This window comes from Dama dama, chromosome 32 (assembly GCF_033118175.1).
Source record: "Dama dama isolate Ldn47 chromosome 32, ASM3311817v1, whole genome shotgun sequence".
Taxonomy (NCBI): domain Eukaryota; kingdom Metazoa; phylum Chordata; class Mammalia; order Artiodactyla; family Cervidae; genus Dama; species Dama dama.
In genome coordinates this window covers 40,293,389-40,321,388 of record NC_083712.1, presented here as the reverse complement: position 1 = coordinate 40,321,388, position 28,000 = coordinate 40,293,389, and the positions used below count along the sequence as shown (strand labels likewise).

General features: G+C 38.3%; 1 protein-coding gene across 1 annotated transcript in view; it reads left to right on the top strand.

The window, feature by feature from the left end:
* Positions 1 to 28,000, top strand: part of LOC133050543 (A disintegrin and metallopeptidase domain 3-like) — a 107,361-nt gene that overhangs the window by 63,941 nt on the left and 15,420 nt on the right. The window contains exons 12-16 of the mRNA XM_061134786.1: positions 2,869 to 3,055; positions 6,985 to 7,083; positions 10,119 to 10,314; positions 10,832 to 10,922; positions 11,204 to 11,384. Of these exons, the coding sequence (XP_060990769.1) occupies positions 2,869 to 3,055; positions 6,985 to 7,083; positions 10,119 to 10,314; positions 10,832 to 10,922; positions 11,204 to 11,384 (754 nt within the window). The remainder of the gene's footprint in view (positions 1 to 2,868; positions 3,056 to 6,984; positions 7,084 to 10,118; positions 10,315 to 10,831; positions 10,923 to 11,203; positions 11,385 to 28,000) is intronic.

The window sequence follows — 28,000 nt, the reverse complement described above, 5'->3', positions numbered from 1 at the left end:
TAGACCATCTTACCTGTCTCCTGAGAAACCTTATGCGGGTCCAGAGGCAACAGGTAGAACCTTGTATGGAACAACTGATTGGTTCAAGATGGGAAAAGAAGAGTATGACAAGACTGTCTGCTGTCATCCTGTTTGTTTAACCTATACGCTTAGCACATCTTGAGAAATGCCAGGCTGAATGAGTCACAAGCTGGAATCAAGATAGGCGGGGGAAACATCAACAACCTCAGATATATGGATGGTACCACTCTAATGGCAGAAAGTGAAGAGGAAGTAAGGAACTAGAGAGCCTCATGATGAGGGTGAAGGAGGACAGTGAAAGAGCCAGCTTAAAATGTAATATTAAAAAATAAACTAAGATCATGGCATCAGGCTCCATGACTTCATGGCACATACAAGGGGAAAAAGTGGAAGCAGTGACAGATATCCTCTTCTTGGGCCCTAAGATCTTTGTGGATGGTGACTGGAGCCATGAAATCAGAAGACAATTGCTCCTTGGTAGGAAAAAAAAAAGTGAAGTTGCTCAGTAGTGTCCAACTCTTTGTGACCCCATGGACTGTGGCTTACCAGGCTCCTCTGTTCATGGAATTTTCCAGGCAAGGGTACTGGGGTGGGTTGCCATTTCCTTCTCCAGAGGATCTTCCCAACCCAGGGATCGAGCCCAGGTCTCCCACATTGCAGGCAGCCACTTTACCGTCTGAGCCACCAGGGAAAATGTGTCAAACCTAGACTGTGTGTTGAAAGCAGAGACATTACTCTGCCAACAAAAGTCCGAACAGACAGGGCTATAGCCTTCCCAATGGTCATCTACACTTGTGAGAGCTGGACCATAAAGAAGGCAGAGCAGCAAAGAATTGATGCCTTCAAACTGTGGTGCTGGAGAAGATTCCTGAGAGTCCATTGGACAGCAAGGAGATCAAACCAGTCAATCTTAGGGGAGATCAACACTGAATACTCATTGTAAGGACTGAAACTGAAGCTGAAGCTCCAGTATCTTGGGCATCTGATGCGAACATCCAGCTCATTGAAAAAGTCCCTGATGCTGGGAAAGATTGAGGGCAGAAGAATAAGAGGGCATCAGAAGATGAGATGGCTGGATGGCATCACCAATACAGTGGACATGAACTTGGGCAAACTTTGGGAGATTGTGAGGAACAGGGAGGCCTGGCGTTTTGCAGTTTGCAAAGTGTTGGACACACCTGGGTGACTGAACAGCAACAATCTATATTATCCAAATCCATCTGCACCTTCAATATAATCCCTATTCAAATTGCAATGGTAATTTTCCCAGATATAATATAAACAATCCTAAAATTTGAATGGACCCTGAATATCCCTAGTAATCTTGAGAAAGAACAAAGTTGGAGACATCATGTGTCTGATTCCAGGACTAAGATAGACAAGATGCAAAGAGCCATGAGTATTTGTGTCAGAATATAAGAAGATGTTCAAAGAATTTGGATATGTGCCTCATGGACACAAAGCAGTTTGAAGGAGTCTTCCAACAGGCAAATCCAGGACAATCTGAAAATCAGATGTAATGTTAACTAAGGATTAAAACCCCTTTTAGTGTACTAGGAAAATTTGAGTCCATATCCATATAAATACATGAAAATATTATTTTGAAGTGGATAAATATATTGAATGGATATAGTAAAATAAGGTTGTGAAAGATATATATAATAGTGAATATATTGAAAATATAACTAGAAAGGATATATACACATAAAACTTCTCCTCAAATAATTATTAAGAGATAAGGAGAGAAAGAGATGTTAGAGTATAGACTTTAATCACCTAATCAAAGTGACTTTTTTCAAAAAGATAACAAGTAGGAATCATGTGCTGTTAGGATGCAATGGAGCAGACACACTCAGCAACACTTCTGTGATGTGTTTAACAAGATACATAAATAACCTCAGTCTAAGTATCAGGAAGCATTTCATAAACCTAAACTGAAGCACATTTTCCCAAATAATCAGCCTGCGACTATAAAACTTTTGAATGTCAGAAATGCCACAAAAAAAAATGTAGTCAACTAAACTAAGGAGATAGGAGTACTAAATGCAGTCGTTGGTTCTGAAGTGGATCTTTTTGTGTAGAGTGCCAGTCCCGTGATGAAGGGGAAATTTGAACCTGATAAAAGAATTAGATGTTACCAACATATCTTTGTTTGCTGTTATTGAAGGTCTGTTTTAAAAGAATTCAGTTCTCTGTAAGAGTTATGCATTAAAATTATTATTCAACTAGTTTAGGAAACAAAATTTGTTTCTCATGTCATTTCTCTAAGTATGAGTTTGTTATTAACTTAAACAAAAACCCATTAAACAGTGCACTAGAAATATAGAAATATCAAACTAGAGAGAATCTAGGGTTTATGCATTCTCTACACTTAATGTTGAACTGTTTTGATTTTCTTACCAAGGTAAAAATAATCCTAACTTTTAATTAATGCAATCAACCATCGTGTTTATTCTTTCAGTTTTTAATATTATCCCTAGTATATGTATCATTTTCTTAATAATAATTAGTTCTTCTTACTATAATGATTATAATCTTGACAGTGTTGTCAATAATAAGGAAAGTAATAAACAGTTATAAGTTGTACTTAAATAAAGCCTTTTTGTCGACAAGCACTGTTTTGTTTAACATATTCTCAATCATGCAACCTCCTTAACATCCTCTATTTATTAGATGTCTGTAATATTGAATTAGAATAGAAATGAGCTTATTCTTTTATTACTAATTGGATTAAAAATAAAGCACTCTCCATTTCTTGGCTGTAAATAATTCACAGCATGTTATTGAAGAGTGTTACTTTGATACTGATTGTATTCGTTTTAACTAAGAAATACAATTTAATTTTAGACCTTCCCACGGCATAAAGTTTTTTAGCAGTTGCAGCATAGATGAATTTAAACATACAACTTCACAGCCTAAATTTGAATGTCTTCAGAATCAAACAGTTCCAAAAGTGGTTCCACAAGGAAGAACTTCAGTTTGCGGCAATGGGATTTTGGAACCACCTGAGGAATGTGACTGTGGGGCCAAGGAGGTTAGTGAAGAAGACTGATGTTTGTTTCTGTGTTTGTCATGTAATCTGACAAATGTAGAGGTGACATAAAGGGGGAAAACTTAAAAAAAATTGTACCATATAGTGAGCATCTAAGATGGGAAGATTGGGGCATGTGATAACTGGCTCATCCAGAATTTGAAGTTGAAGAATTTAAGAATAGGGTAAGTGCAGCATGGGTTGAATGAAGATTTTCCTTACTGCATAAATATACCCATCTTTCTGTATCATAAACATCAATTCCAACAGTAGTGTAATCATCACCTAAATCATCCATGAATTCCTTTAAAGTGACTGATTTAGATCACTGAGTTGTTAAATGTACACTGTTCACATCTTAATCTTCCTATTTCAGTCCTTGCATTGGGGGAACTTCATTTTTTTTTTAGCTTGGTTTCACAAAATTGAGTTAAAGAGCAGAGACATCACTTTGCCCACAAAGAACTGTATAGTCAAAGCCTTGGGTTTTCCAGTATTCATGTATGGATGTGAGAATTGGACCATAAAGAAGGCTGAGTACCAAAGAATTTATACCCTTGAATTATAAAGTTGGAGAAGACTCTTGAGAGTCCTTTGAACTGCAAGGAGATCAAACCAGTCAATTCTAAAGAAAATCTACTCTGAATAGTCATTGGAAAGACTGACACTAAAGCTGAAGTTCCAATACTTTGGCCACCTGATGCAAAAACCGACTCATTGAAAAATACCCTGATGCTGGGAAAGATTGAAGGCAGGAGGAGAGGGGGACAACAGAGGATGAGATGGCTGGATGGCATCACCGACTCAATGGATATGAGTTTGAGCAAGCTCTGAGAGATGGTGAAGGACAGCTAAGCCTGGCATACTGCAGTCCATGGGGTTGCAAAGAGTCAGACACGAGTGAGCAACTGAACTGAACTGATAGGTTCATGGATTATAATAAATGCACCACCACATCTGTTAAATTCCAGTGTTGTGTGATTCTTTTTGGTCAACACTCATCTCTTATTTTGGAGTCTCTTTTTATGATTATTCTTGAGCATATAAACCACCAGTTATCAGTCAGTTCAGTCACGAAGTTGTGTCCGACTCTTTGAGACCCCATGGACTGCAGCACGCCAGGCTTCCCTGTCCATCATCAACTCCCGGAGCTTGCTGAGACTCATGTCTATCGAGTCAGTGATGCCATCCAACCATCTCATCCTCTGTTGTCCCCTTTTCCTCCCGCCTTCAATCTTTCCCACCATCAGGGTCTTTTCCAATGACTCATTTCTTCGCATCAGGTGGCCAAAGTAGTGGAGTTTCAGGTTCAGCATCAGTCCTTCCAATGAGTATTCAAGACTGATTTCCTTTAGGATGGACTGGTTGTATCTCCTGGCAGTCCAAGGGACTCTCCAGAGTCTTCTCCAACACCACAGTTCAAAAGGATTGATTCTTCGGTGCTCAGGTTTCTTTATAGTCCAACTCTCACATCCATACATGACTACTGGAAAAACCATAGTGTGACTAGACAGGCCTTTATCAGCAAAGCAATGTCTCTGCTTTTTAATATGCTGTCTAGGTTGGTCATAGCTTTTCTTCCAAGGAGCAAGAGTGTTTTCATTTCATGGCTGCAGTCACCATCTGCAATGATTTTGGAGCCCAAACCAGTAAAGTCTTTCACTGTTTCCATTGTTTCCCCATCTATTTCCCGTGAAGTGATGGGACCAGATGCCATGATCTTAGTTTTCTGAATGTTGAGTTTTAAGCCTACCTTTTCACTCTCCTCTTTCACTTTCATCAAGAGGCCCTTTAGTTCCTCTTCACTTTCTGCCATAAGGGTGGTGTCATCTGCATATCTGAGGTTATTGATATTCCTCCTGACAATCTTGATTCCAGCTTGTGCCTCATCCAGTCCAGCATTTTGCATGATGTTCTCTGCAAATAAGTGAAATAAGCAGGATGACAGTATACAGCCTAATATACTCCTTTCCCAATTTTGAACCAGTCTGCTGTTCCATGGTTGGTTCTTGACCTGCATACAGATTTCTCAAGAGGCAGGTCAGGTAGTCTAGTATTCCCATCTCTTTCAGAATTTTCCACAGTTTTTTGTGATCCACACAATCAAAGGCTTTAGCATAGTCAATGAAGCAGAAGTAGATGTTTTTCTGGAGTTCTCTTGCTTTTTCTATGATCCAGTGGATGTTGGCAAATCTAGGTCTTTAGTCTGGATTTCCATTATATATTGAGTGCTGTCAAAATATACTCTCTACTGTAGGTGCTCTCTTTGATTCTAGATTTTTGATATTAGGCTATCACTTCACTGATTTTTGTTTCATTTTCCCCAATATTAATATTTAGTGAGGGTTTAATATTCTATCTTCACTAAATTCGCTTGTTGTTTTTCATTAACATATTTATATTGTGAAACATAACACATTCTTCTTAATAATGAAACATGAAATATATAAAAATGATTATTATCTGATTCTTATAGGTATTACAAGTATTAAATAGGAATAGAATTTGGGATATACTTTAGTAACATGACACTAGTATAACCGCCTAATGTTTCATTTTATAAAGGACATTATATAAGTATTGAGGTATAATAAAATATCAGTAATAAATTACTATTTTATAAGAAAATAATAAATTACTTAATTTTGGCAGAACAGATATATTCCCCTTATAGTTACATTTACAACATACTACTCAAAATACTTACAGTAAAATAAAAATACATATATGTAGATATATATTTATATATATAACAGAAACATTTTGCACCTTCACATATTTACTGGGGTTAATGTGGAAGAAAATTTTATACAGAAGCTCTTAGAACAAATCACAAAAGAAGAGTGGCAATTTTCAGATTTCACAATATCACAGTAACAAAAATATTTTTAAAACCTGCCAAAATAGAAATAAGCTGTCATGACAAATTGCAAAACAATATAAAATATATTAGTGGCTAGGGGTTAATAGTATTAACATAAAAGTGCTTAGAAATAAAGGAAATAAATAGAATACCTCAACAAAAAGTATGCATAAACATATAAAATAAACTAAATTGAGCAGATATGTGAAATTGAAACAGATACAAAGAGTTATTTGTACCTATTCACTTTATTCATTTTAAAATATTATCAGTCATATCATATCACTCTTACACTTACTAGATAACTCTGTAAAAAGAAGGAAATAAATGTGTGTTATGAAAGAGCTCTTAACATTTTTTAATTCTTTGAATGAATAACTTTTAGAATCAATCTTTAATATACAAGAACTAAAAAGTGAAAAATGTTTCTTTGAAATGAAACAACCACAATATGCTGTTGTTATTTAGAAACCTCTATTTTGTCACATCCAAACATTTTTATATAGTCACAGAATATCTTGAGGCAAATTGATAAGTTAGATAAGTAGTTTTCTAGTGGCTCAGACAGTAAAGAACCTGCCTGCAATATGGGAGACCCAGGTTCGATCCTGGCTTAGGAAGATCCCTTGGAGAAGGGAACGGCTACCCACTCTAGGATTCTGGCCTGGAGAATTCCATGAACAGAGGAACCTGGTAAGGCTACAGCCAATGGGGTCACAAAGAGTTGGACACGACTGAGCAAGTAATGCACACATACACAGACACACACAAATGAATAAAAAAATCTCAAAATTTATTGTCCATATAGTTATGAACACAAAAAGATTGAGATAAATTGCATTACATTTTTAACTGTCAAATTCTTGAGCATAGAATCATGAATGATTTCGTTACCACATTTTTTCTATATCAAAATACATTGTTTAGGTGAAGTGGTATTAAAAATAGATACAGGTATAAAAATTATACTGTGATTGTAATTAGAGACATGTCTTAAGATATTATGACAATAAGTAAAATGATTTAGTTCAAAATTCCTTTTATTTAACTTGATTACCTTTGCTTTCAGAGCTGCGAGCATCTTAAATGCTGTGATCCTTCAAACTGTGCACTGCTTGGAAACGCGTACTGTGGTTCTGGACCATGTTGTGGAAAAAAAACTTGTAACGTAAGTTTTCAGAATATTGCCTTGTTTTCTTCCATGAAATTCTTGCTTTTGTGGGCTTTTTAGCTTTTTTTCACGTAATTTTTACTCATCATTCAAATGTATTACCGTATGTTCTTGATTCATACACAGTTGATTTCAGAATTGAGAGGTCTCTAGATCTTTTCCAATCAAATTTTTAGAAACCTTATTGTTTCTATCTCTCCTCAGAACCCATCCTGTCATGCCATTTAATAATAATTTCAGGTAATTTGGGTGTTGTGAGTTCCTCTTGGTCATAATTGAATGTAGCTCCTCACAATCTATGACAAAATTATGAATAAGCCACCCAACACACACTTGAGATACAACATTTGAATAAACAGACAATTATAATAGCAACCCCTCGCTTTGGAAGTAGCAGAAAAAAGGAATCCATAGGGAATAGTCAGCAATATGCAGCATATCTAATACTGAAGATTACCTTTGTCAATCACTCACTGAATCCTCGAGTTCCCTTGGGAAGTTTTCCCTTCAATTTTCCTTCATAGCCACCTCTGATAGGAGACCAGGTAAGTTCTCTGTTCTAGGGATTGCTTCATTTTAGCAACTCATCTTTCTTTGTGTCACTTTCAGGAGGCTACAACATACATAAATGCTGACTGATTAGAGGTTTTGTTGTCAGGTTTGCTTTTCCACTGTCAATGGAAATCTCTCCCCACATCATTTTACCCTGTTCTCTGCATGTTCTTTTCCACTCAGTGGGCTAGTTCTTAAAGCCAATGTTCATTTGTTTCAAAGCACATTAATGTAGAGGCCAGCCTAGGGTTTCCACTTCTTAGCAATAAACTGTGTTGTTCTTTCCTTCCCCAGAACTCTCATCTTTCTCTTTGTCTCCAAATCAGTGAGACTGAGCAGTTGAAATTTCTAAACAGTCTATTTCCATCTGGGCTCCCCAGGTGGTGCTAGTGGTCAAGAGCCTGCCTGCCAGGAGAATCCCATGGAAAGAGGAGCCTGGCTCCTGCAATCCACAGGGTTACGAAGGGCTGGAGATGACTGAAGTGACTTAGTACACACCCACTATTGCCCTCTACCTACATCTCAAAGGATAATTCTTTGCAACAGAGAATATTCCTGGATTCGGTCCAGTGAAAATTCATAGTATAAGTTGCTAGGGAGAGATTCAGGGTAACAGCAGTGAATTCTATAAAGAAGTTCCAACTAAAACCTGTAACTCCAGCTATCATCTTTTGTTTTTAGCATCCAGGACTGCATTTATTGATCTGTAGAAGGTAGCCCTGGACAGCCTTTTCATTTTTCACACTTGAGGGAACCTGTGACTCAATTCTAGTTCTGGGAATGTACCCACTGCCACCATCTGCCCAGGACCTTTCCTCCTCACTCTTGAAGCATGCGTCAATGTCCTATGTTAGTTCCCATTAACTTTCTCACATATTATAGCATAAAATCTAGCTTTTGCTGTCTTTTCAAGGGTTGCAGGTGGCTCTCTTATTAGTGACCATAAGCTTAAAAGGCTTTTTATTGTTTTACCTGTCTACTTTCCATTCTAGCTTCCACTGACATGGTCTGAAATCTAATGATTTGATCCAGTGTTTTTTTCTTATAATTTTTCAGTTTAGATGAACACAAGTCCTAGTGCAAAGATATGGAAGACCAATACTTTAACCTGCTGTTATCTGACACATAATGGGGACTAGCGTGTTTTAGTTAGTACCCAGACTCTCCTCTCTGAAGTTTTAAGGAGTTGTGTCTGGTACTGCTCACCAGCACTTGTCCTGGGTCAGCTGTGTCTTGATGATGAGCAGACAAGCAAAGAATAAGAAACAAGCACTCAGGAAGCTGACATACGACATGAGGTCAGCGTCATGCTCAAGGGAATCTTTGCTTAAAATAGGAACAACAAGATTCTTGTGCTCTACATCATTTGGATATCCTTGCTTTTCCTTGGCAGTTCTCAGACGAGCTTTTCCTGTATGCAGTACTGAAAGCTCAGTGCAATTCCTGGCTTTTCTCGTCCACATTGTATGGTATTTCAGAAGCGCAGAGGGATCCCCTCTTTCCCAACAACTATGCCCACCCCTGGAAGTGGCAGAAGCCCTGACCCACCATTACATTCTAAGTTAAATTTCCCACCACTGTGTCTAGGGAAAGTGTTCCAATTGTCATCCTGAGTCAGAAGCAGTTTCACAGTAGAAGTGGAATTAGTCCAGAAAAGAAAATTACTTGAAGGCCAAAAGGACAGGGGTGTCCACTAAGAAACATTTTAGAAACCTGGAAAGACCAGCATCTGAGTTAGTTAAAATATTTCAGGAGTGCAATGGATTAGTCCCCAACAATCGAAGGTTGAAAAACAGATATGGGTAGTGTCATCTCAGATATTTTCTGTTTATCTTGAAGTGAATATTCAGGATAACCACAGCACTGTAACTATGAGTACTTTGGCTAGAGCCGTTTTTAAATTGAAGTGCACATCACACAGTGAAAATTTAGCCGTTTTCAAGTGCATTTAGTGCGTTGAGTAGCACTTAGGGCATTCGCAGCGTTGTGCAGCCACCGCCTTGACCTGGTTCCACAGCCGCTTCCTTACCCAAACAGGAGACCCCGACCCGTGACGCACCTGCTCTCCTCTCTCCCTTCCCCTCAGTTCCTGGCAACCAGCACTGCATTCGGTCTCTATGGATTTCCCTACTCTGGACATTTCATAGAACTAGAACCATACAGTGGGAACCCTTGTGTCTGGTTTCTTCACTAAATACAGTGTTTCCGAGTTGCAGTCACCTTGTAGCATGCATCAGTACTCCATTCCTTTACGCGGCTGAACACGTTCCATTGTCCATACCACAGTTTGATTACACATTAGTAGGCATTTGGGTTCTTTCCAAACTCTTTCACCAGAACTTTTAAGCAAATTTATAGCTTAAACACTTACAAACGTAACGGTAATGATAATGATAGCTACAAATTCAATGCTGTTATTTAATATTTCTACATTTGTTTTACTACTTCAAAGCAAATATGTGTTTTTCCTTTTCTCACAGCTACTTGAGAGAGGAATACTGTGTAGGAAAAGCATTGATCCATGTGATTTTCCAGAATTTTGCAATGGGATATCTGAATTTTGTGTACCTGATATGAAAGCTGCCGACTTACAAACATGCAATAATAAATCTTCCTATTGCTTTGGAGGAGTATGCCAAGATAGAACGAAGCAGTGCCAGGATTTGTTTGGAAAATGTAATAATTTATCTTTTCTTCTGAGCTTTATTTTTAAACTATATTTTTCTAAAGTCAGTAAAACACCAAAATAAAAAGGACTGTTTGTTAAATCCAAATTTGAACATAAAATTAAAATCAATGTAGCTTTGAACTATGTATTAAAATCAATGTAACTTTGAACTATGTCTAGAGGTAAAACAGACCCAGTAAGAACAGGAGAAAATGAATAGGATATTAGTCAAATTTGAGGTGGTTGGGAGAAAGTGAGTAGAATTTAGAATTGAAGATAAGAGAGAGTGCAGAAGACTAGGATTTCTTAATTGTTTTTGCTCTGTCATACCAGCTCTCCTATTCTTAAGTGGGTAGTTTTCAGTAAGTGTTTCTTTTTCTTGTATAGCCAATAGATAATACTGAAATTTGTAATAGATGGCATTGACTCAGCATTGTTGTTTAGATATTTCAATATTAATTTAACACAGTTTTAGTTTTTAATATTTTAAAGATGACTAACTGGAAATTTTGCTTATGTTTTTAGTTGCTAAAGAATCTACTTATCAGTGTACACAGGAAGTGAATTTTCAACAAGATAAGTTTGGAAACTGTAACGGAAGATCTTGTACTTTTTCGTATGTATTTAGAAATTTATACATTTTTCAAATGCCTGTGTGAGTATCTATGTGTGTGTATACTGCCAAGAGTCACTTAATGTAAAGTGAAAGATTAACCTGGTTTATACAGATGAATTTATATGTTGCACTTTATTAGCTGGTGTATGTTCTGAATAGCTTTGATGTTATGATCGCAGTAACATTTTGAATTATCCTCATATTTTGTACTTTTTTTTTTATCTAATCTCTTGTGTCTCTAAGAGACCTATGGGCATTAAGAGTTTTTTATATATTGATAGGCAGGCTCTTTGTGGAAAGTTAGTTTGCCATTGGACACATTCACTTATAGTACCAAGGGATGACATAGATATTCAATATACCTACCTTGGAGGCCATATATGTATGTCAGCAGATATGAGACATCATGTATATCCGGACCCTACTATTATAAAGAATGGAACCATGTGTGATGAGAACAAGGTAAATAAAAATTTTACTTGATTCTATATATAGTGCATGGATGTCTGAGTGTGTGTGTGTGTGTGTGTGTGTGAGAGAGAGAGAGAGAGAGAGAGAAAGAGAGAAGAGAGAGAGAGCTTAAGATTTTTTAATTTGCAATTAATGGTATAAATTTTGGTTACTATATCATCATAAAATTAAAAGGTCACTTTCTATTGGCTAAAGGAACATTTGCTTCACTGTCTATCTTTTTATTGTGAATTTTGGTATAGTTAGTTGAATTTGTTTTGTCACATTTGAGCATCTAAACTTGTCCAGTAGGCAAGGATCTGGTCTGCGACAGTTTGTGTAATCAAAGAACAAAAAGTATCAAATAATACTTGAAAAAAATGGGTCAGAACAAACCGAATAATGAGAAAAACAAGGAAAACCAAAAAAAGCCAACATTTAGCATTGCAGTTTTGACTAAAATTAAATTGCAATGAAATGAAAACATTTTCTCATTAGCCTACTCCCCTAGTTCTTTCTTCAAAAACATAACATACTTGTTTAACACTGGACCCTTCTACAAGATACACTAATAAAACAGAGTTTGAGTTTTATGTATTTTTTTTCTTAAATACTTTGATAAACATAAAGAATTTTTAAAAACAGTGCCATTAAAAGCTAGTACATGAAAGTAAAAAGGGAAACAATTATTTCATATTTTAATTAAAATAATTACATTAAGATACAATATTTTTTAAAAATGAAGAATAGAGGAAATTGGAAGTGAATAGTAACCTTCTCTCAAAATGGCAAAAGATAGTCTCACGTAAATATAATGGCTTCCCTGATAGCTCAGCTTGTAAAGAATCTGCCTACAATGCAGGAGACCCCAGTTCGATTCCTGGGTTAGGAAGATCCCCTAGAAAAGGGATAGGCTACCCATTCCAGTATTCTTGCCTGAAGAATTCCATGGATGGATGAGTCTGGAAGGCTACAGTTTGACCCCGGGTTGGGAAGATCCCCTGTAGAAGGGAACAGCTCTCCACTCCAGTATTCTGCCTGAAGAATTCCATGGACAGAGGAGTCTGGCAGGCTACAGTCCATGAAGTTGCAAAGACTTGGACAAGACTGAACAGCTTTCACTTTCAATCACAAAGGAACATACTGATGCTGACTGCATTACGAAGTAATATGTCACCCCTCTAAGCATCATTTAAAACAAAATGCAATAATCTTTACCATAAATATGGCAGAATAAATATGTAAACTTATTAACTAATTTAATCATTAATTAGAAAAAAGTAATATAATGGTATAATAGTATAATGTGGCTTAACACACACAAGAAAATTAATTTGGCCTTTTCTTTGGTTTCTGGCCCAGAGCTCCTAAACCTTAGAATTTCCTGAGTGATAGGAATATTTGGTGTTATTCATAATGAGATTCATCTGAAGAAACTAGAGTTTATGCTAATGAGGTAATAGGGTGGTGCCTCTTGATGCTTCAGAATATGCTGGTTACCAGAAAGACCAATTGATTAATGGGTTAGAGCTTTAAGCTCCACTCACAGCATTAATAAACAGAGTGATATGGCTGGAGATTGGACTCTGTAAAACTTTTTCAATGATTAGACTCAAGATAGTTTGTAAGTTGGTGAACACAGTGTGCTGTAATGAGGATGTGCCTGGAGAGGACATGGAGACGATGACTTTCCTCTTGCCCGACAACATAGCTTGACCTCTGCATCTCTTCCATTTGGCTGTGCCTGAATTATATTCCTTCCCATAAATTAGTAAACATAAGTGAAGTCTTTCTCTGAGTTCTGTGAGCCAAATTAGGAAATTATCAAACCTGAGAGGGAGCCATGGGAACCTCCAGTTCATAACCAGTTGGTCAGAAGGATAAAGACATGAACCTGGTGTCTGAAATGGGAACAGTCTTGTGGGATTGAGCCCTTTAACTTGTGGAATTTGATTCTAACTGCAGATAGATTGTGTCAGAATGAGTTGAATTGAATTCTTGGACACTTGGTTGGTGTCAGAGTCATAGGTATCAGGTATCTTAGTGGGTATACCCCCACTATGTGTGTGTGTGTGTGTGTGTATAGATATGCACATCTGTGTGTACCACAATATATATGTACGTGTGCACACCCACACTTACTCCAGTATAAATGTACATGTACACACACATCCATACCCCCATATATATGTATCTGTGTGCACACACACATACCCCAGTATATATATATATATGTGTACACACATACCCCAGTATACATGTACATGTGCACGCACACACACACACTAGTGTTTTTCAGTACAAAAAAAATCATGAAATTTAACATATGACTAAGAAACATGAAAATGTTCTAACTTAACCTGTGATTAAATAAATTAAAAGTAAGTGAATATTCAGCTATTGTTTCTGTGCTATCATTTTGACATCAAAAATAACATTTGATAGAGAGGAGATAAAGATGTCATCATAGGAAGATGTTAAACTCACCTCTCCCTAGAACACATCAAAAGTATATCTACATGTGAAGCAATTCTCCCTGAAAACAAACTGGATGCTTGTCGGGTACGCAGGGATGACAAACAATCAGTATGGCACCTGTGCCTCTAGGAGGGAGCATAGAGGAAGGGTGAGGGATGTGTATGTGTGTGTGTGGTTCACAGATCCTCCCTGGGGAGGGAGTGGTTTAAACTGATTACTGGATACCCCAGGCCTGGGATCTGACACAAGGATTTGATCCCTTATCAAGTTTGAAAATCAGTGGGGCTTACAAGTGTAAGTGCAAGTTGCTCAGTTGTGTCTGACTCTGCGACCCCATGGACTATACAGTCCATGGAATTCTCCAGTCCAGAATACTGGAGTGGGTAGCCTTTCCCTTCTCCAGGGGATCTTCCCAACCCAGGGATCAAACCCAGGTCTCCCGCATTGCAGGCCGATTCTTTACAAGCTGAGCCACACGGGAAGCCCAAGAATATGGGAGTGGGTAGCTTATCCCTTCTTTACCAATCTTCCTGACCCAGAAATCGAACCACAATCTCCTTAATTTCACTTAATTTCATAGACACAAAGTCAAACAAAATGAGAAGACAAAAGAATTATTTCAAATGAAAGAAAAAAAAACTGAGAAAACAAAAAAATGATAATTTACCAGATAAAAAGTTTAAAGCATAATCAATAAGAATGTTATCTGAACTTGGGGAAAGAAGAAATGAACACAGTGAGAATTTTAGTGAAAAACTAGAAATATAAAAAATAACTAGTCAGAGGTGAAGAATACAATAACTAAAAGAGGCTCACATATAGAGAACAAGTCAGTGGGATTACCAGTGGGAAGAGGTAAGCAGGGAGAGATTGAGACATAAAACTACTACATAAAAAATAAATCAACTATAAGAATATATTGCATAGCACAGAGGACACAGCCAATATTGTATGCTAACTTTGTTGTTTTAATTTTTAATTTATATTGGAGGACAGTTGATTAACAATGTTGTATTAGTTTCATATGTACAGCAAAGTGATTCAGTTTTATATGAGTATATATATATCTATATATAAATCCACTTTTTTCAGATTCTTTTCCCATTTAGGTTATTACACAGTATTGAACAGAGTTCCCTGTGCTATGTAGTTAGTCCTTGTTGGTTATCTGTTTTCAATATAACAGTGTGTACACGTCAATCCCAAATCCCCAATCTATCCTTCCCCCTCAACCCTTCACCCCTAGTGGCCATAAGTTCATTCTCTAAGTCTATCAGTCAGTTTCTATTTTGTAAATAACTTCATGTCAATCATGTTTTTTAAGATAAGTGATATCCTATGATATATGTCTTTCTCTGACTGACTGACTTCACTTAGTTTGATAATCTCCAGGTCTGTTTATGTTGCTACAAATGACATTAATTCATTCTCTTTAGTGGCTAATATCCCATTGTATATATGTACCACTTAATCTTTTTCCATTCATCTGCTGAGGGACATTTAATCTGCTTCTGTGTCTTAGGTATTTTGAATAGTGCTGCAATGAACATTGGGGTGCATGTACGCTATTGAATCAAGTTTTTTCTCTTATATACCCAGGAGTGGGACTGCTAGATCATATGGTATTTCCATTTTTAAGGAACTGTTCTCCGTAGTGGCTGCACCAATTTACATCCCCACAAACCTCGTAGGAGAGTTCCCTTCTCTGCATACCCTCTCTAGCATTTACTGTTTGTAGATTTTTTTGATGATGGCCATCCTGACCATATGACATAATACCACATCGCAGTTTTGATTCACATTTCTCTGATACTTTGATGGGCTTCCCTGGTGTCTCAGGTGGTAAAAAATCTGCCAGCAGTGCAGGAGACCTGGGTTTGATCTCTGGGTTGGGAAGATCTCCTGAAGAAGGGAATGGCTGCCCATGTTAGCATTCTTTGCCTGGAGAATTCCATGGACAAAGGAGCCTTGTTGTTGTTGTCCAGTCATTAAGTTCTGTTCATCTCTTTGTGACCCCAAGGACTGCAGCATACCAGGCTTCCCTATCCTTCACGATCTCCCGGAGTCTGCCCAAACCCATGTCCTTTGAGTCAGTGATACCATCCAACCATCTCATTCTGTTGTCCCTTTCTCCTTCTGCCTTCAATCCTTCTCAGCATCTGGGTCTTTTCCAATGAGTTGGCTCTGCCCATCAGGTGGCCAAAGTATTGGAGATTCAGCTTTAGCATCAGTCCTTCAAATGAATGTTCAGGGTTGATTTCACTTAGGATTGACTGGTTTGATCTCCCTGCAGTCCAAGGGACTCTCAAGAGTCTTCTCAAGCACCACGGTTTGAAAGCACCAATTCTTCAGTGCTCAGTCTTCCTTATGGTCCAATGCCCATCCATACATGACTACTGGGAAAACCATAGCTTTGACTATACAGAGCTTTGTCAGTAAAGTGATGTCTCTGCTTTTTAATATGCTGTCTATGTTCGTCATGGCTTTTCTTCCAAGAAGCAAGGGTCTTAATTTCATGGCTGCATTCTCCACAGTGAGTTGGGAGCCCAAGAAGATAAAATCTGTCACTGTTTCCACTGTTTCCCATCTATTTGCCATAAAGTGATGAGATTGGATGCTATGATCTTAGTTCTCAGGCAGTCCAAGGGGTTGCAAAGAGTCAGAGACAGCCAAGTGACTAACACTTTCACTTTTCAGTAATTAACTATGTTGAACATCTCTTCATAGGTCTCTTACCCATCTATATGTCTTCTTTAGAGCAATGTCTCTCTTTAGGTCTTTTGCCCATTTTTTGACTGGGTTGTGTGTTTTTATGATGTTGAACTGCATGAGATGTTTGAAAATTTTAAAGGCTAATCTTTGTTGGTTGTATCATTTGCAAATATCTTCTCCCATCCTGTGAGTTGTCTTTTTGTTTTTGTATATGATTCCCTTTGCTGTGCAACAACTTTTGAATTTAATTAGGTACCATTCATTCTTGTTTTTATTTCCATTACTCTGAGAGATGGGTCAAAAAAGATATTGCTGCAATTTATGTTAGAGAATGTTTGGTCTTTTGTTCCTCTGAGAGTTTTATAGTATTCAGTCTTACATTTAAGTCTTTAATTTATTTTGAGCTTATTTTTGTGTGTGGTACTAGAGTTTTCTAATTACATTTTTTTTTTTTTACATATAGCTGTCCAGTTTCCCAGCACCACTTATTGAAGAGACTGTCTTTCCTCTGTTGTATAGTCTTGCCTGCTTTGTCATACATTAGGTGACCATAGGTGTATGGGTTTATCATCAGCTTTGTGTCCTAGTCCACTGATCTATATGTGTGTTTTTGTGCCCGTACCTTCCTGTTTTGATGACTGTAGCTTTGTAGTATAGCCTTAAGTCAGGGAGCCTGATTCTTCAGCTTCATTTTTCTTTAGATTTCTTTGGTTATTCAGGGTCTTTTGTGTCTCTATATAAATTTTATCATTTTCGTTCAAGCTCTATGAAAAATGCCATTGGTAATTTGATATGAATTTCATTAAATCTGTAAATTTCCTTGGACAGTGTAGTCCTTTTGACAGTATTGATTCTGCCTATTCAAGAATGTGCTGTGTTTCTCTGTCTGTTTGTGTTGTCTTCCAAATAAGCTACAAGAATATTTTACAGAGCTCAGAGAATATAGTCAGTATTTTATATTAATTTTAAATGGAGTATAATGTATAAAAGTATTGAACCAATATGTAGTATATCTGAAACTAATATAATATTGTAAACCAGCTATACTTCAAGTAAAAAAAATTTTGATGCTGAGAAGCATAACTTATAATCTTCCTAAAATAAGTATAAATTAACAGATACTTTATGGAAAATGATTTTGAAATGTTTAGCAGTCAAATTTATCATCACACTTTTATCTACTTCTGATGTAATTAAGTTTAATTTTCAACTATTAGGAAATAGATGTTGATACAGAGCAATTATGATGTGAGTTATAATAGAGAAAATAAACAAGACACACTAGATGCCAAGTGTCGGTTTATCAGATAAGTTACAGCATAGTGAAGTGAAAGTGAATGCCACTCAGTCATGTCCGACTCTTTGCAACCCCGTGGACTCTAGCCTGCCAGCCTTCTCTGTCCATGGGGGTTCTCCAGGCCAGAATACTGGAGTGGGCAGCCATTACCTTCTCCAGGGGATCTTTCCAAGCCAGGAATTGAATCCAGTCTCCCACATTGCTAGTGGATTCTTTACCGTCTGAGCCACCACGAAAGTCCATACCCAATACAAATAATTTTTGATGACATGGAGATATGTAATATTAGGGTGATAGAGAAATTGGGGTAAAACCTGCAAGACATTATTTCTACCTTTTAAAAATTTTAATGGAATATAGTTGAATTACAAGGTTGTCTTAGTGTCTTTTGTACAACAAAGTGATTCAGTTATATGTATTCTTTTCCATTGTGTGCATTACAAGATATTGAATATAGTTTTCTCTGCTGTACTGTAGGACCTTCTCATTTGTCTATTTTGTATATAGTGTTTTTTATCTGCTAACCCCAAACTCCTAGTTTATCCATCTCCCATCCCCTTCAGCTCTACTTTTTTGACTACACATGAAAATTATGTGAGTTGTGATCACTATTAAAGCATAAATGGTGTCTTTGACTAGGAAGGCAATATTGTTAAAATGTTACTGTTCTCAAAATCAATTAATGAATATGATGCAGAAGAATCCAGAAGAATCATGATTCCACCAGGTTTCTTTGCTGAGGTGGGGGCCAGGGAATGAGTTGCTGGTAGAAATTAAAAAACTTATTTAGTGTTATATTAAAATGCAAAGAGCTAAATGTACAAAATAGCCAATGCAATTTGAAATAAAATGTAAATTGGGAATTCATTTTACTAAATAACAAGACTTAAGATAAAGTTAAAATAATTAAAATGAAAGCCAATAGGTACAAGGATAAATTAGCCTATAGACTAAGGTATAAAATATTATTTCAAAGGAATTATAGGCCAAAATGCTTTAATAAAAATTCAAAGAAAACTTAGGGATAGTATCTATGAGTATCTAGGTATCTCAGAGTTATTAAATGGTACAAAGTCAGTTACAGATAAGGGAAAATATTGATAAATATATTATATCACGGTTAAAACTACTGGAGAGAGATTTGAAGTTCCAGGACAGTCTTGACCTACTTTCCCCTATTCTTCTCATTAACTGTAGCTAAGAGTCCTGGATATTAAATGTAAAATAAACATAAGAAGATCCCCAAAGCTGAAAGGTTCTTTCAGCAGATGAGCTAGGCACCTCAGAACCTGAGGAACAACATAACAATGTGATCTCTTTGCTTTTTGCCTTATATATCCCAAACTGAGTGCCAGAGAGGCCAGAAACTCAGAAATGCCCAATGAAACAGACAGAAATAAGTCATAAAGGAAAGGCTGACTTTAGCCAAGTGAACAGCTTAGCGAGATGGCACACTCTTAAACAATGGATTCTCTACTGCAGCAAAGGACATAGATAAAAGCGTAGCTACACTTCTACTCTCGCCAGGGTGGTAGAACAGAGGGTTTGTGGAGAGCCTGTTTTCCCCAGCCACTTGCAGTAATAAGGAGCCCCTCTCATTCCAGATATTAGTGGAATCCGTACATCCAATGCTGAGTGAGTGATAGTCACTCAGTCTTGTCCGACTCTTTGTGACCCCTTGGACTGTAGCCCACCAGACTCCTTTGTCCTTGGCATTGTCCAGGCAAGAATACTGGAGTGTGTTGCCATTCCCTTCTCCAACTTTCAGCATTACCTGGCAAAAATGAGGCAGTGTTCCTACTTCAGAGTTGTAATAGGGAAGAACTGCTGAACCAGAAGGTTTAACCAGGTTTAACCACAAGGTTTAATCAGAGTTTCATAACACAGTAATCAAAATATCTAGGTTTCAATCAAAAGTCACACTCTTCATTCCATGAACCAGGAAAATCTCAATTTGAAAGGGAAAAAAAGAAAATCAATAAGCATTAACAACAAAATTGTATTGATGTTACAAACAGTCAGGGGACCCCAACCCTCAGGCCACACAGCAGTAAGTAAGTGCCAAGAAAGCAAGCAAAGATTTGCCTGCCACTCCCCATCATTCCCCATCACTCACATTACCTGTCCCTGGTGACAAAAATATTGGGGACCCCTGCTTTAAGCAATATGAAGCAGCCATCAGAATAGTTTATCTAACTGATTCTAGTCCACATAGGAATATGAAGGATGATAACCACGTCTAGCACATTTGTTTCAAACTTGAAAAGGAATCTGTTTGGGGCATGTGCCTGTTCAAGAGTAGATAAGCTAATCAATGAAAAAGTCAATGAAGTTTCTCCTTTTTTCTCACCCATTCTTACCTACAGGGATATAAAAAAATAAACTGCATGATCTAGACTCATCCCCCTTTTAGAAAATATATTTTTGGCTGTCTTACAGATTTTTTGGAACTGTGATTGACTGTTTCAGAGCCCCTATTTGTGTCTCCTGTTCACAGATGGAAGTCTTACATGTTAATACTTAAAACATCATCCCAACCAAAGACCAAGGCTAAATACTTTCATAGAGCCCCTTGCTTTTCCTGTTGTCACAAAAAACCCAGCTACAAATTGATCTGTTTTGTTTACTTGAAAGAAATTATATCAGAAGCACGGATCTAAACATTTCTTGGCTTATTTTTCCCCTAAACACAAGCCAGGGAAGGATGACTAATTCATTAGTGCCTCAGTGACATGAGAATAAAAATACTGGATTAGCAAAAAAGTTCTCTCAGTTATTTAAGTAAAAATAAAAGACACATTTTTTGTTTGTTTGTTTCCACCAAGAACTTTATTGGAAAAGGTAATCACCATTTTGTTCCACTCAGTTCAGTTCAGTTCAGTTGCTCAGTCACGTCGACTCTTTGCAACCCCATGAACCGCAGCACACCAGGACTCCCTGTTCATCACCAACCCCCAGGGTTTACCCAAACCCATGTCCATTGAGTCGGTGATGCCATCCAACCATCTCATCCTATGTCGTCCCCATCGACTCCTGCACTCAATCTTTCCCAGCATCAGGGTCTTTTCAGATGAGTCAGCACTTCATATCAGGTGGCCAAAGTACTGGACTTTCAGGATCAACATCAGGTCTTCCAATAAACACCCAGGACTAATCTCCTTTAGGATGGACTGGTTGGATCTCCTTGCAGTCCAAGGGACTCTCGAGAGTCTTCTCCAACAACGCAGTTCAGAAGCATCAATTCTCCTGCGCTCAGCTTTCTTTACAGGCCAACTCTCACAACCACACATGACTGATGGAAAAACCATAGCCTTGACTAGACGGACCTTTGTTTACAAAGCAATGTCTTTGCTTTTTAATATGCTGTCTAGGCTGGGCATTACTTTCCTTCCAAGAAGTAAGTGTCTTTTAATTTCATGGCTGCAATCACCATCTACAGTGATTTTGGAGCCCAGAAAAATAAAGTCAGCCACTGTTTCCACTGTTTCTCCATCTATTTGCCATGAAGTGATGGGACCTGATGCCATGATCTTAGTTTTCTGAATGTTCAGCTTTAAGCCAACTTTTTCACTCTCCTCTTTTACTTTCATCAAGAGGCTCTTTAGTTCTTCACTTTCTGCCATCAGGGTGGTGTCATCTGCATATCTGAGGTTGTTGATATTTCTCCCAGCAATCTTGATTCCAGCCTGTGCTTCTTCCAGCCCAGCATTTCTCATGATGTACTCTGCATGTAAGTTAAACAAGCAGGGGGACAATATACAGACTTGACGACTCCTTTTCCTCTTTGGAACCAGTCTGTTGTTCCACATCCAGTTTGCTCCACTACATTGTCATTTTTCATACAACTTTATAATTCCATCTTCTTAAAAGTTTCCATCTTCTATAAAGATAAATACTTTTTATCTTTTTGAGCAAAGAACTAGGTGCCTTTTACAGTTTTCCAGGGAATTGAATTTTTTTTCATTAAGAAAATTTTGTAAAGACCAGAAAGAATGGATGTCCAAAGGGGCAATGTCTGTGAACATGGCAGATGAATCTGAACTTCCCAGCCAAGCTGTAGCAGTTTTTATCTGATCATCAAAGAAACATGCAGTCTTGCATTATGCTGATGGAAGACTATGAGTTTTACGTTGATTAATTCCAGACACTTTTTGTTGAGTGCTGCTTTTGGCTGGTCTAACTGGGAGCAGTACTTCTCGGAATCTGGTTTTCCAGAAGGAGCTCATAATAGAGGATTCCCTTCTAATCCCACTTTATATACAACATCACCTTCTTTGGATAAAGACTGGCCTTTACTATGGCTGGTGGTTGTTCATTTTGCTTGGCCCACAATCCATACAAGTGCACTCATTTCACATATGAGCAAGGTAATGCTTAAAATCCTTCAAGCTAGGCTTCAGCAGTATGTGAACTGAAAAATTCCAGGTGAACAAGCCAGATTTAGAAAAGGCAGAGGAACCAGAGATCAAACTGCCAACATCTGTTAGATCAGAGAGAAAGTTCTAGGAAAACATCTACTTCTGCTTTGTTAACTATGTACACTAAAGACTTGGAGTGTGTGGATCACCACAAACTGTGGGAAATTCTTCAAGAGATTGGAGTACCAGTCCACCTTACCTGTCTCCTGAGAAACCAATATGGTGGTCAAGAAGCAACAGGTAGAATTAGACATGGAACAACAGACTGGTTCAAAATTGGGAAAGGAATATGGCAAGGCTGCATATTGTCACCCTGCTTGTTTAACTTATATGCAGAAGTACATCGTGCAAAATGCCAGGATGGATGAATCACAAGCTGGATTCAAGGTTGCCAGGAGAAATATCAACCACCTCAGATATGCAGATGATACCACTCAAATGGCAGAATGTGAGGAGGAACTAAAGAGCCTCTTGATGAAGATGAAAGAGGATAGTGAAAAGGCTGACTTAAAACTCAATATTCAGAAAACAAAGGTCATGGCATCTGGTCCATCACTTCATGCCAAATAAGTGGGGGAAAAATGGAAACAGTGACAAGCTTAGTTTCTTGGGCTCCAAATAACTGTGGACAGTCACTGCAGCCATGAAATTAAAAGACACTTGCTTCTTGAGGAAAACTCATGATTAACCTACAGAGGGTATTAAAAGCAGAAACATCACTTTGCCAACAAAGGTCCATCTAGTCAAGGCTGTGATTTTCCTGGTAGTCATGTAGGGATGTGAGAATTGGGCCATAAAGAAGGCTGAGGACCAAAGAGTTGATGCTTTCAAACTGTGATGCTGGAGAAGACTCTTGAGAGTCCTTTGGACTGCAAGGAGTTTAAGCCAGTCAATCCTAAGGGAAGTCAACCCTGAATATTCATTGGAAGGACTGATGCTGAAGCTGAAGTTCCAATACTCTGGCCACCTGGTGGGCAAAGCCAACTCATTGGAAAAGACCCAGATGCTGGGAAAGATTGAAGGCATAAGGGGAAGGAGCAAACAGAGGATGAGATAGTTGAATGGCATCACCAACTCAACAGACATGGACAAACTCCTAGAAACAGTGAAGGACAGGTAAGCCTGGCATGCTGCAGTCCATGGGGTCATAAAAAGGTGGACACAACTTAGCAACTGAAGAAACAATCTCTTCTGCTCCACATTATTGTACAGTACCCACTGTCATCCCCTGTCACAATTTGTTTTTAAAAAATGGAATCTTTGTTATGTCTAAGTAGAAAAAGCAGAAATATAGTTAAGAAGCTTTTTGTTTTTTTTTTTCACTTGTGTGGAACACAAACATCAAACTGAGTAACATGAGTAAGCTGGTGCAAATGATTTTGCACGCTTGATTTGGATATTTTGAGTATGTCAGCTGCCTCCTGCATGGTATAACATTGCTTGTTCTCAGTTAATGTCTCAATTTGATTGCTGTCAACTTCAACTGGTCTACCTGACCATGGAGCATTGTCCAGCAAGAAATCTCCAGCACGAAATTTTGCAAATCACACTTGGGTTTATCAGTACACAGCACCTTCTTCATACATTGTACAAATGTTTGAACAAAACGTTCCTAGAGCCATCTTATGGAAAAAGTCAAATGAATATAGTGGTCAACCCAGTAGTTTTGTTCTGAGATACTGCTGGTTTGCTGGATACTTTTTTTTTTTTTTTTTCCCCTAACTGGTTTCATCAGAGCACTTTCAGTTAATTAGCAAGCTTATGTTTGTTTTTTATTTACCAATCAGTTCAGTTGCTCAGTTCAGCTGCTGTCATGTCCAACTCCTTGCGACTCCATGAACCACAGCATGCCAGGCCTCCCTGTCCATCATCAACTCCCGGAGTCCACCCAAACCCATGTCCATTGAGTCGGTGATTCCATCCAACCATCTCATCCTTGGTCGTCCCCTTCTCCTCCTGCCCTCAAACAGTTGCTCAATCATGTCCAACTCTTTGCGACCCAGTGGACTGCAGCAAGCCAGGCTGCCCTGTCCATCACCAACTCCTGGTGCTTGCTCAGACTCATGTCATTGAAGCAATGGTGCCATCCAACCATCACATCCTCTGTCATCCCCTTCTCCTCCTGCCTTCAGTCTTTCCCATATCAGGGTCTTTTCCAATGAGTCAGTTCTACACATCAGGCAGCCAAACTATTTCAGTTTCAGCTTCAGCATCAGTCCTTCCAATGAATATTCAGGAGTGATTTCCTTTAGGATAGACAGGATTGATATCCTTACTGTCCAAGGGACTCTCAAGAGTCTCACCAACACCACAGTTCAAAAGTATCAATTCTCGGCACACAGCTTTCTTTACAGTCCATCTCTCACATCCTGGAATGTTAGGTCCATGAATCAAGGCAAATTGGAAGTGGTCAAACAGGAGATGACAAGAGTGAACATTGACATTCTAGGAATCAGCGAACTAAGATGGACTGCAATGGGTGAATTTAACTCAGATGACCATTCTATCCACTACTGTGGGCAGGAATCCCTTAGAAGAATGAAATAGCTATCAGAGTCAACAAAAGAGTCTGAAATGCAGTACTTGGATGCAATCTCAAGAATGACTGAATGATCTCTGTTTATTTCCAAGGCAAACCATTCAATATCACGGTAATCCAAGTATATGTTCCGACCAGTAACGCTGAAGAAACTGAAGCTGAACAGTTCTATGAAGACCTACAAGACCTTCCAGAACTAACACCCAAAAAAGATGTCCTTTTCATTTTAGGGGACTGGAATGCAAAAGTAAGAAGTCAAGAAACACCTGGAGTAACAGGAAAATTTGGCCTAGAAGTACAGAATGAAGCAGGGCAAAGGCTAATAGAGTTCTGCCAAGAGAACGCACTGTTCATAGCAAACACTCTCTTGAAACAGCACAAGAGAACATGCAACACATGGACATCACCAGATGGTCAACATTGAAATCATATTGATTATATTCTTTGCAGCCAAAGATAGAGAAGCTCTATACAGTCAGCAAAAACAAGATCAGGAGCTGACTGTGGCTCAGATCATGAACTCCTTAATGCCAAATTCAGACTGAAATTGAAGAAAGTAGGGAAAATCACCAGACCATTCAGGTATGACCTAAATCAAATCTCTTAGGATTATACAGTGGAAGTGAGAGTTAAGGGACTAGATCTGATAGAGTGCCTGATGAACTATGGACAGAGGTTTGTGACTTTGTACAGGAGACAGGAATCAAGACCATCCCCAAGAACAAGAAATGCAAAAAAACAAATTGTTTGGCTGAGGAGGCCTTGCAAATCACCGTGAACAGAAGAGAAGTGAATAGGAAAGGAGAAAAGGAAAGATATACCCATTTGAATGCAGAGATCCAAAGAATAGCAAGGAGAGATAAGAAAGCCTTCCTCAGCGATCAGTGCAAAGAAATAGAGGAAAACAATAGAATGTGGAAGACTAGAAATCTCTTCAAGAAAATTAGAGATACCAAGGGAACATTTTAGCAAAGATAGGCTCAATAAAGGACAGAAATGGTAGGGAGTTAACAGAAGCAGAAGATATTAAGAAGAGGTAGCAAGAATACACAGAAGAACTGTACAAAAAATACCTTCACGACCCAGATAATTTTAATTGTGTGATAACTCACCTAGAGCCAGACATCCTGGAATATGAAGTCAAGTGGGCCTTAGGAAGCATCACTACAAACAAAGCTAGTGGAGGTGATGGAATTCCAGTTGAGCCATTTCAAATCCTGAAAGATGATGCTGTGAAAGTGCTACACTCAATATGCCAGCAAATTTGGAAAACTCAGCAGTGGCCACAGGACTGGAAAAAGTCAGTTTTCATTCCAATCTCAAAGGAAGGCAATCCCAAAGAATGCTCAAACTACTGCACAATTGCACTCATCTCACAGGCTAGTAAAGTAATATGCAATATTCTCCAAGCCAGGCTTCAGCAATACGTGAACCGTGAACTTCCAGATGTTCAAACTGGTTCTAAAAAGGCAGAGGAACCAGAGATCAAATTGCCAACATCCGCTGGATCATCAAAAAAGCAAGTGAGTTCCAGAAAAACATCAACTTTTGCTTTATTTACTATAACAAAGTCTTTGATTGTGTGGATCACAATAAACTGTGGAAAATTCTGAAAGAGATGGGAATACCAGACCACCTGACCCACCTCTTGAGAAATCTGTATGCAGGTCAGGAAGCAACAGTTAGAACTGGACATGGAACAAGACACTGGTTCCAAATAGGAAAAGGAGTACATCAAGGCTATATATTGTCACCCTGCTTATTTAACTTACATGCAGAGTACATCATGAGAAACGCTGGGCAGGAGGTAGCACAAGCTGGAATCAAGATTACTGGGAGAAATATCAACAACCTCAAATATGCAGATGACACCACCCTTACAGCAGAAAGTGAAGAACTAAAGGGCCTCTTGATAAATGTGAAAGAGGAGAGTGAAAAAGTTGGCCTAAAGCTCAACATTCAGAAAACTAAGATCAGGGCATCCATTCACATCACTTCATGGCAAATAGATGGGGAAACAGTGTCTGACTTGATTTTTGGGGGCTCCAAAATCAGCAGATGGTGATTGCAGCCAGGAAATTAAAAGATGCTTACTCTTAAGAAAGGAATGTTATGACCAACTTAGATTGAATATTAAAAAGAAGAGACATTACTTTGTCAACTAAGGTCCGTCTAGTCAAGGCTATGGTTTTTCCAGCGGTCATGTATGGATGTGAGAGTTGGAGTAAAAAGAAAGCTGAGCACCAAAGAATTGATGTTTTTGAAATGTGGTGTTGGAGATGAGTCTTGAGAGTCCCTTGGACTGTAAGGAGATCCAACCAGTCCATCCTAAAGGAGATCACTCCTGGGTGTTCATTGGAAGGACTGATGTTGAAGCTGAAACCCCAATACTTTGGCCGCTTTATGCAAAGAGCTGACTGATTGGAAAAGACCGTGATGCTGGGAACGATTGAGTGCAGGAGGAGAAAGGGACAACAGAGGATGAAATGGATGGCATCACTGATTCAATAGACATGGGTTTGTGTGGACTCCGGGAGTTGGTGATGGACACGGAGCCCTGGTGTGCTGCAGTTCATGGGGTCGCAAAGAGTCACACACGACTGAATGACTGAACTGTACACTGCTTACATGACTACAGTAAAATCCATAGCTTTGACTGGACGGAACTTTGTCCATATATTTACTTACCAATAGTGATAGAAAATAATGAATGTTTTAGACTTCATCACATGTTAGATATTCTGACAGATAACTTGCGAAAAGTGTGCAGATAATCTTAGAAGATGTCCCCCAGAGTATTCAAATTAAATTAAAATTTTGACAGAGGAATATGAACATGCAGTCTACATCAAAATCAGATTAAATACTAAATCTCCAAGTAGTGAAAGTGAATCGCTCAGTCATGTCTGACTCTTTGCAACCCCATGAACTACACAGTCCATGGAATTCTCCAGGCCAGAATACTGGAGTGGGTAGCCTTTCTCTTCTCCTAACGCCTTAAAACCATTTGCTATTTCAACACATATTTCTTGTCTAGTATATATACCTATCAAGATAAGAGATACCACGGTCTCTCCCAAGAAACCCCCGCCCAAAAAATCAGGTTAAATAAAACACTAAAACACAAGTTTGTATTTAGTGAGCATTTACTATGTCCCAAACTATATTTGTTCCTTTATGTGTA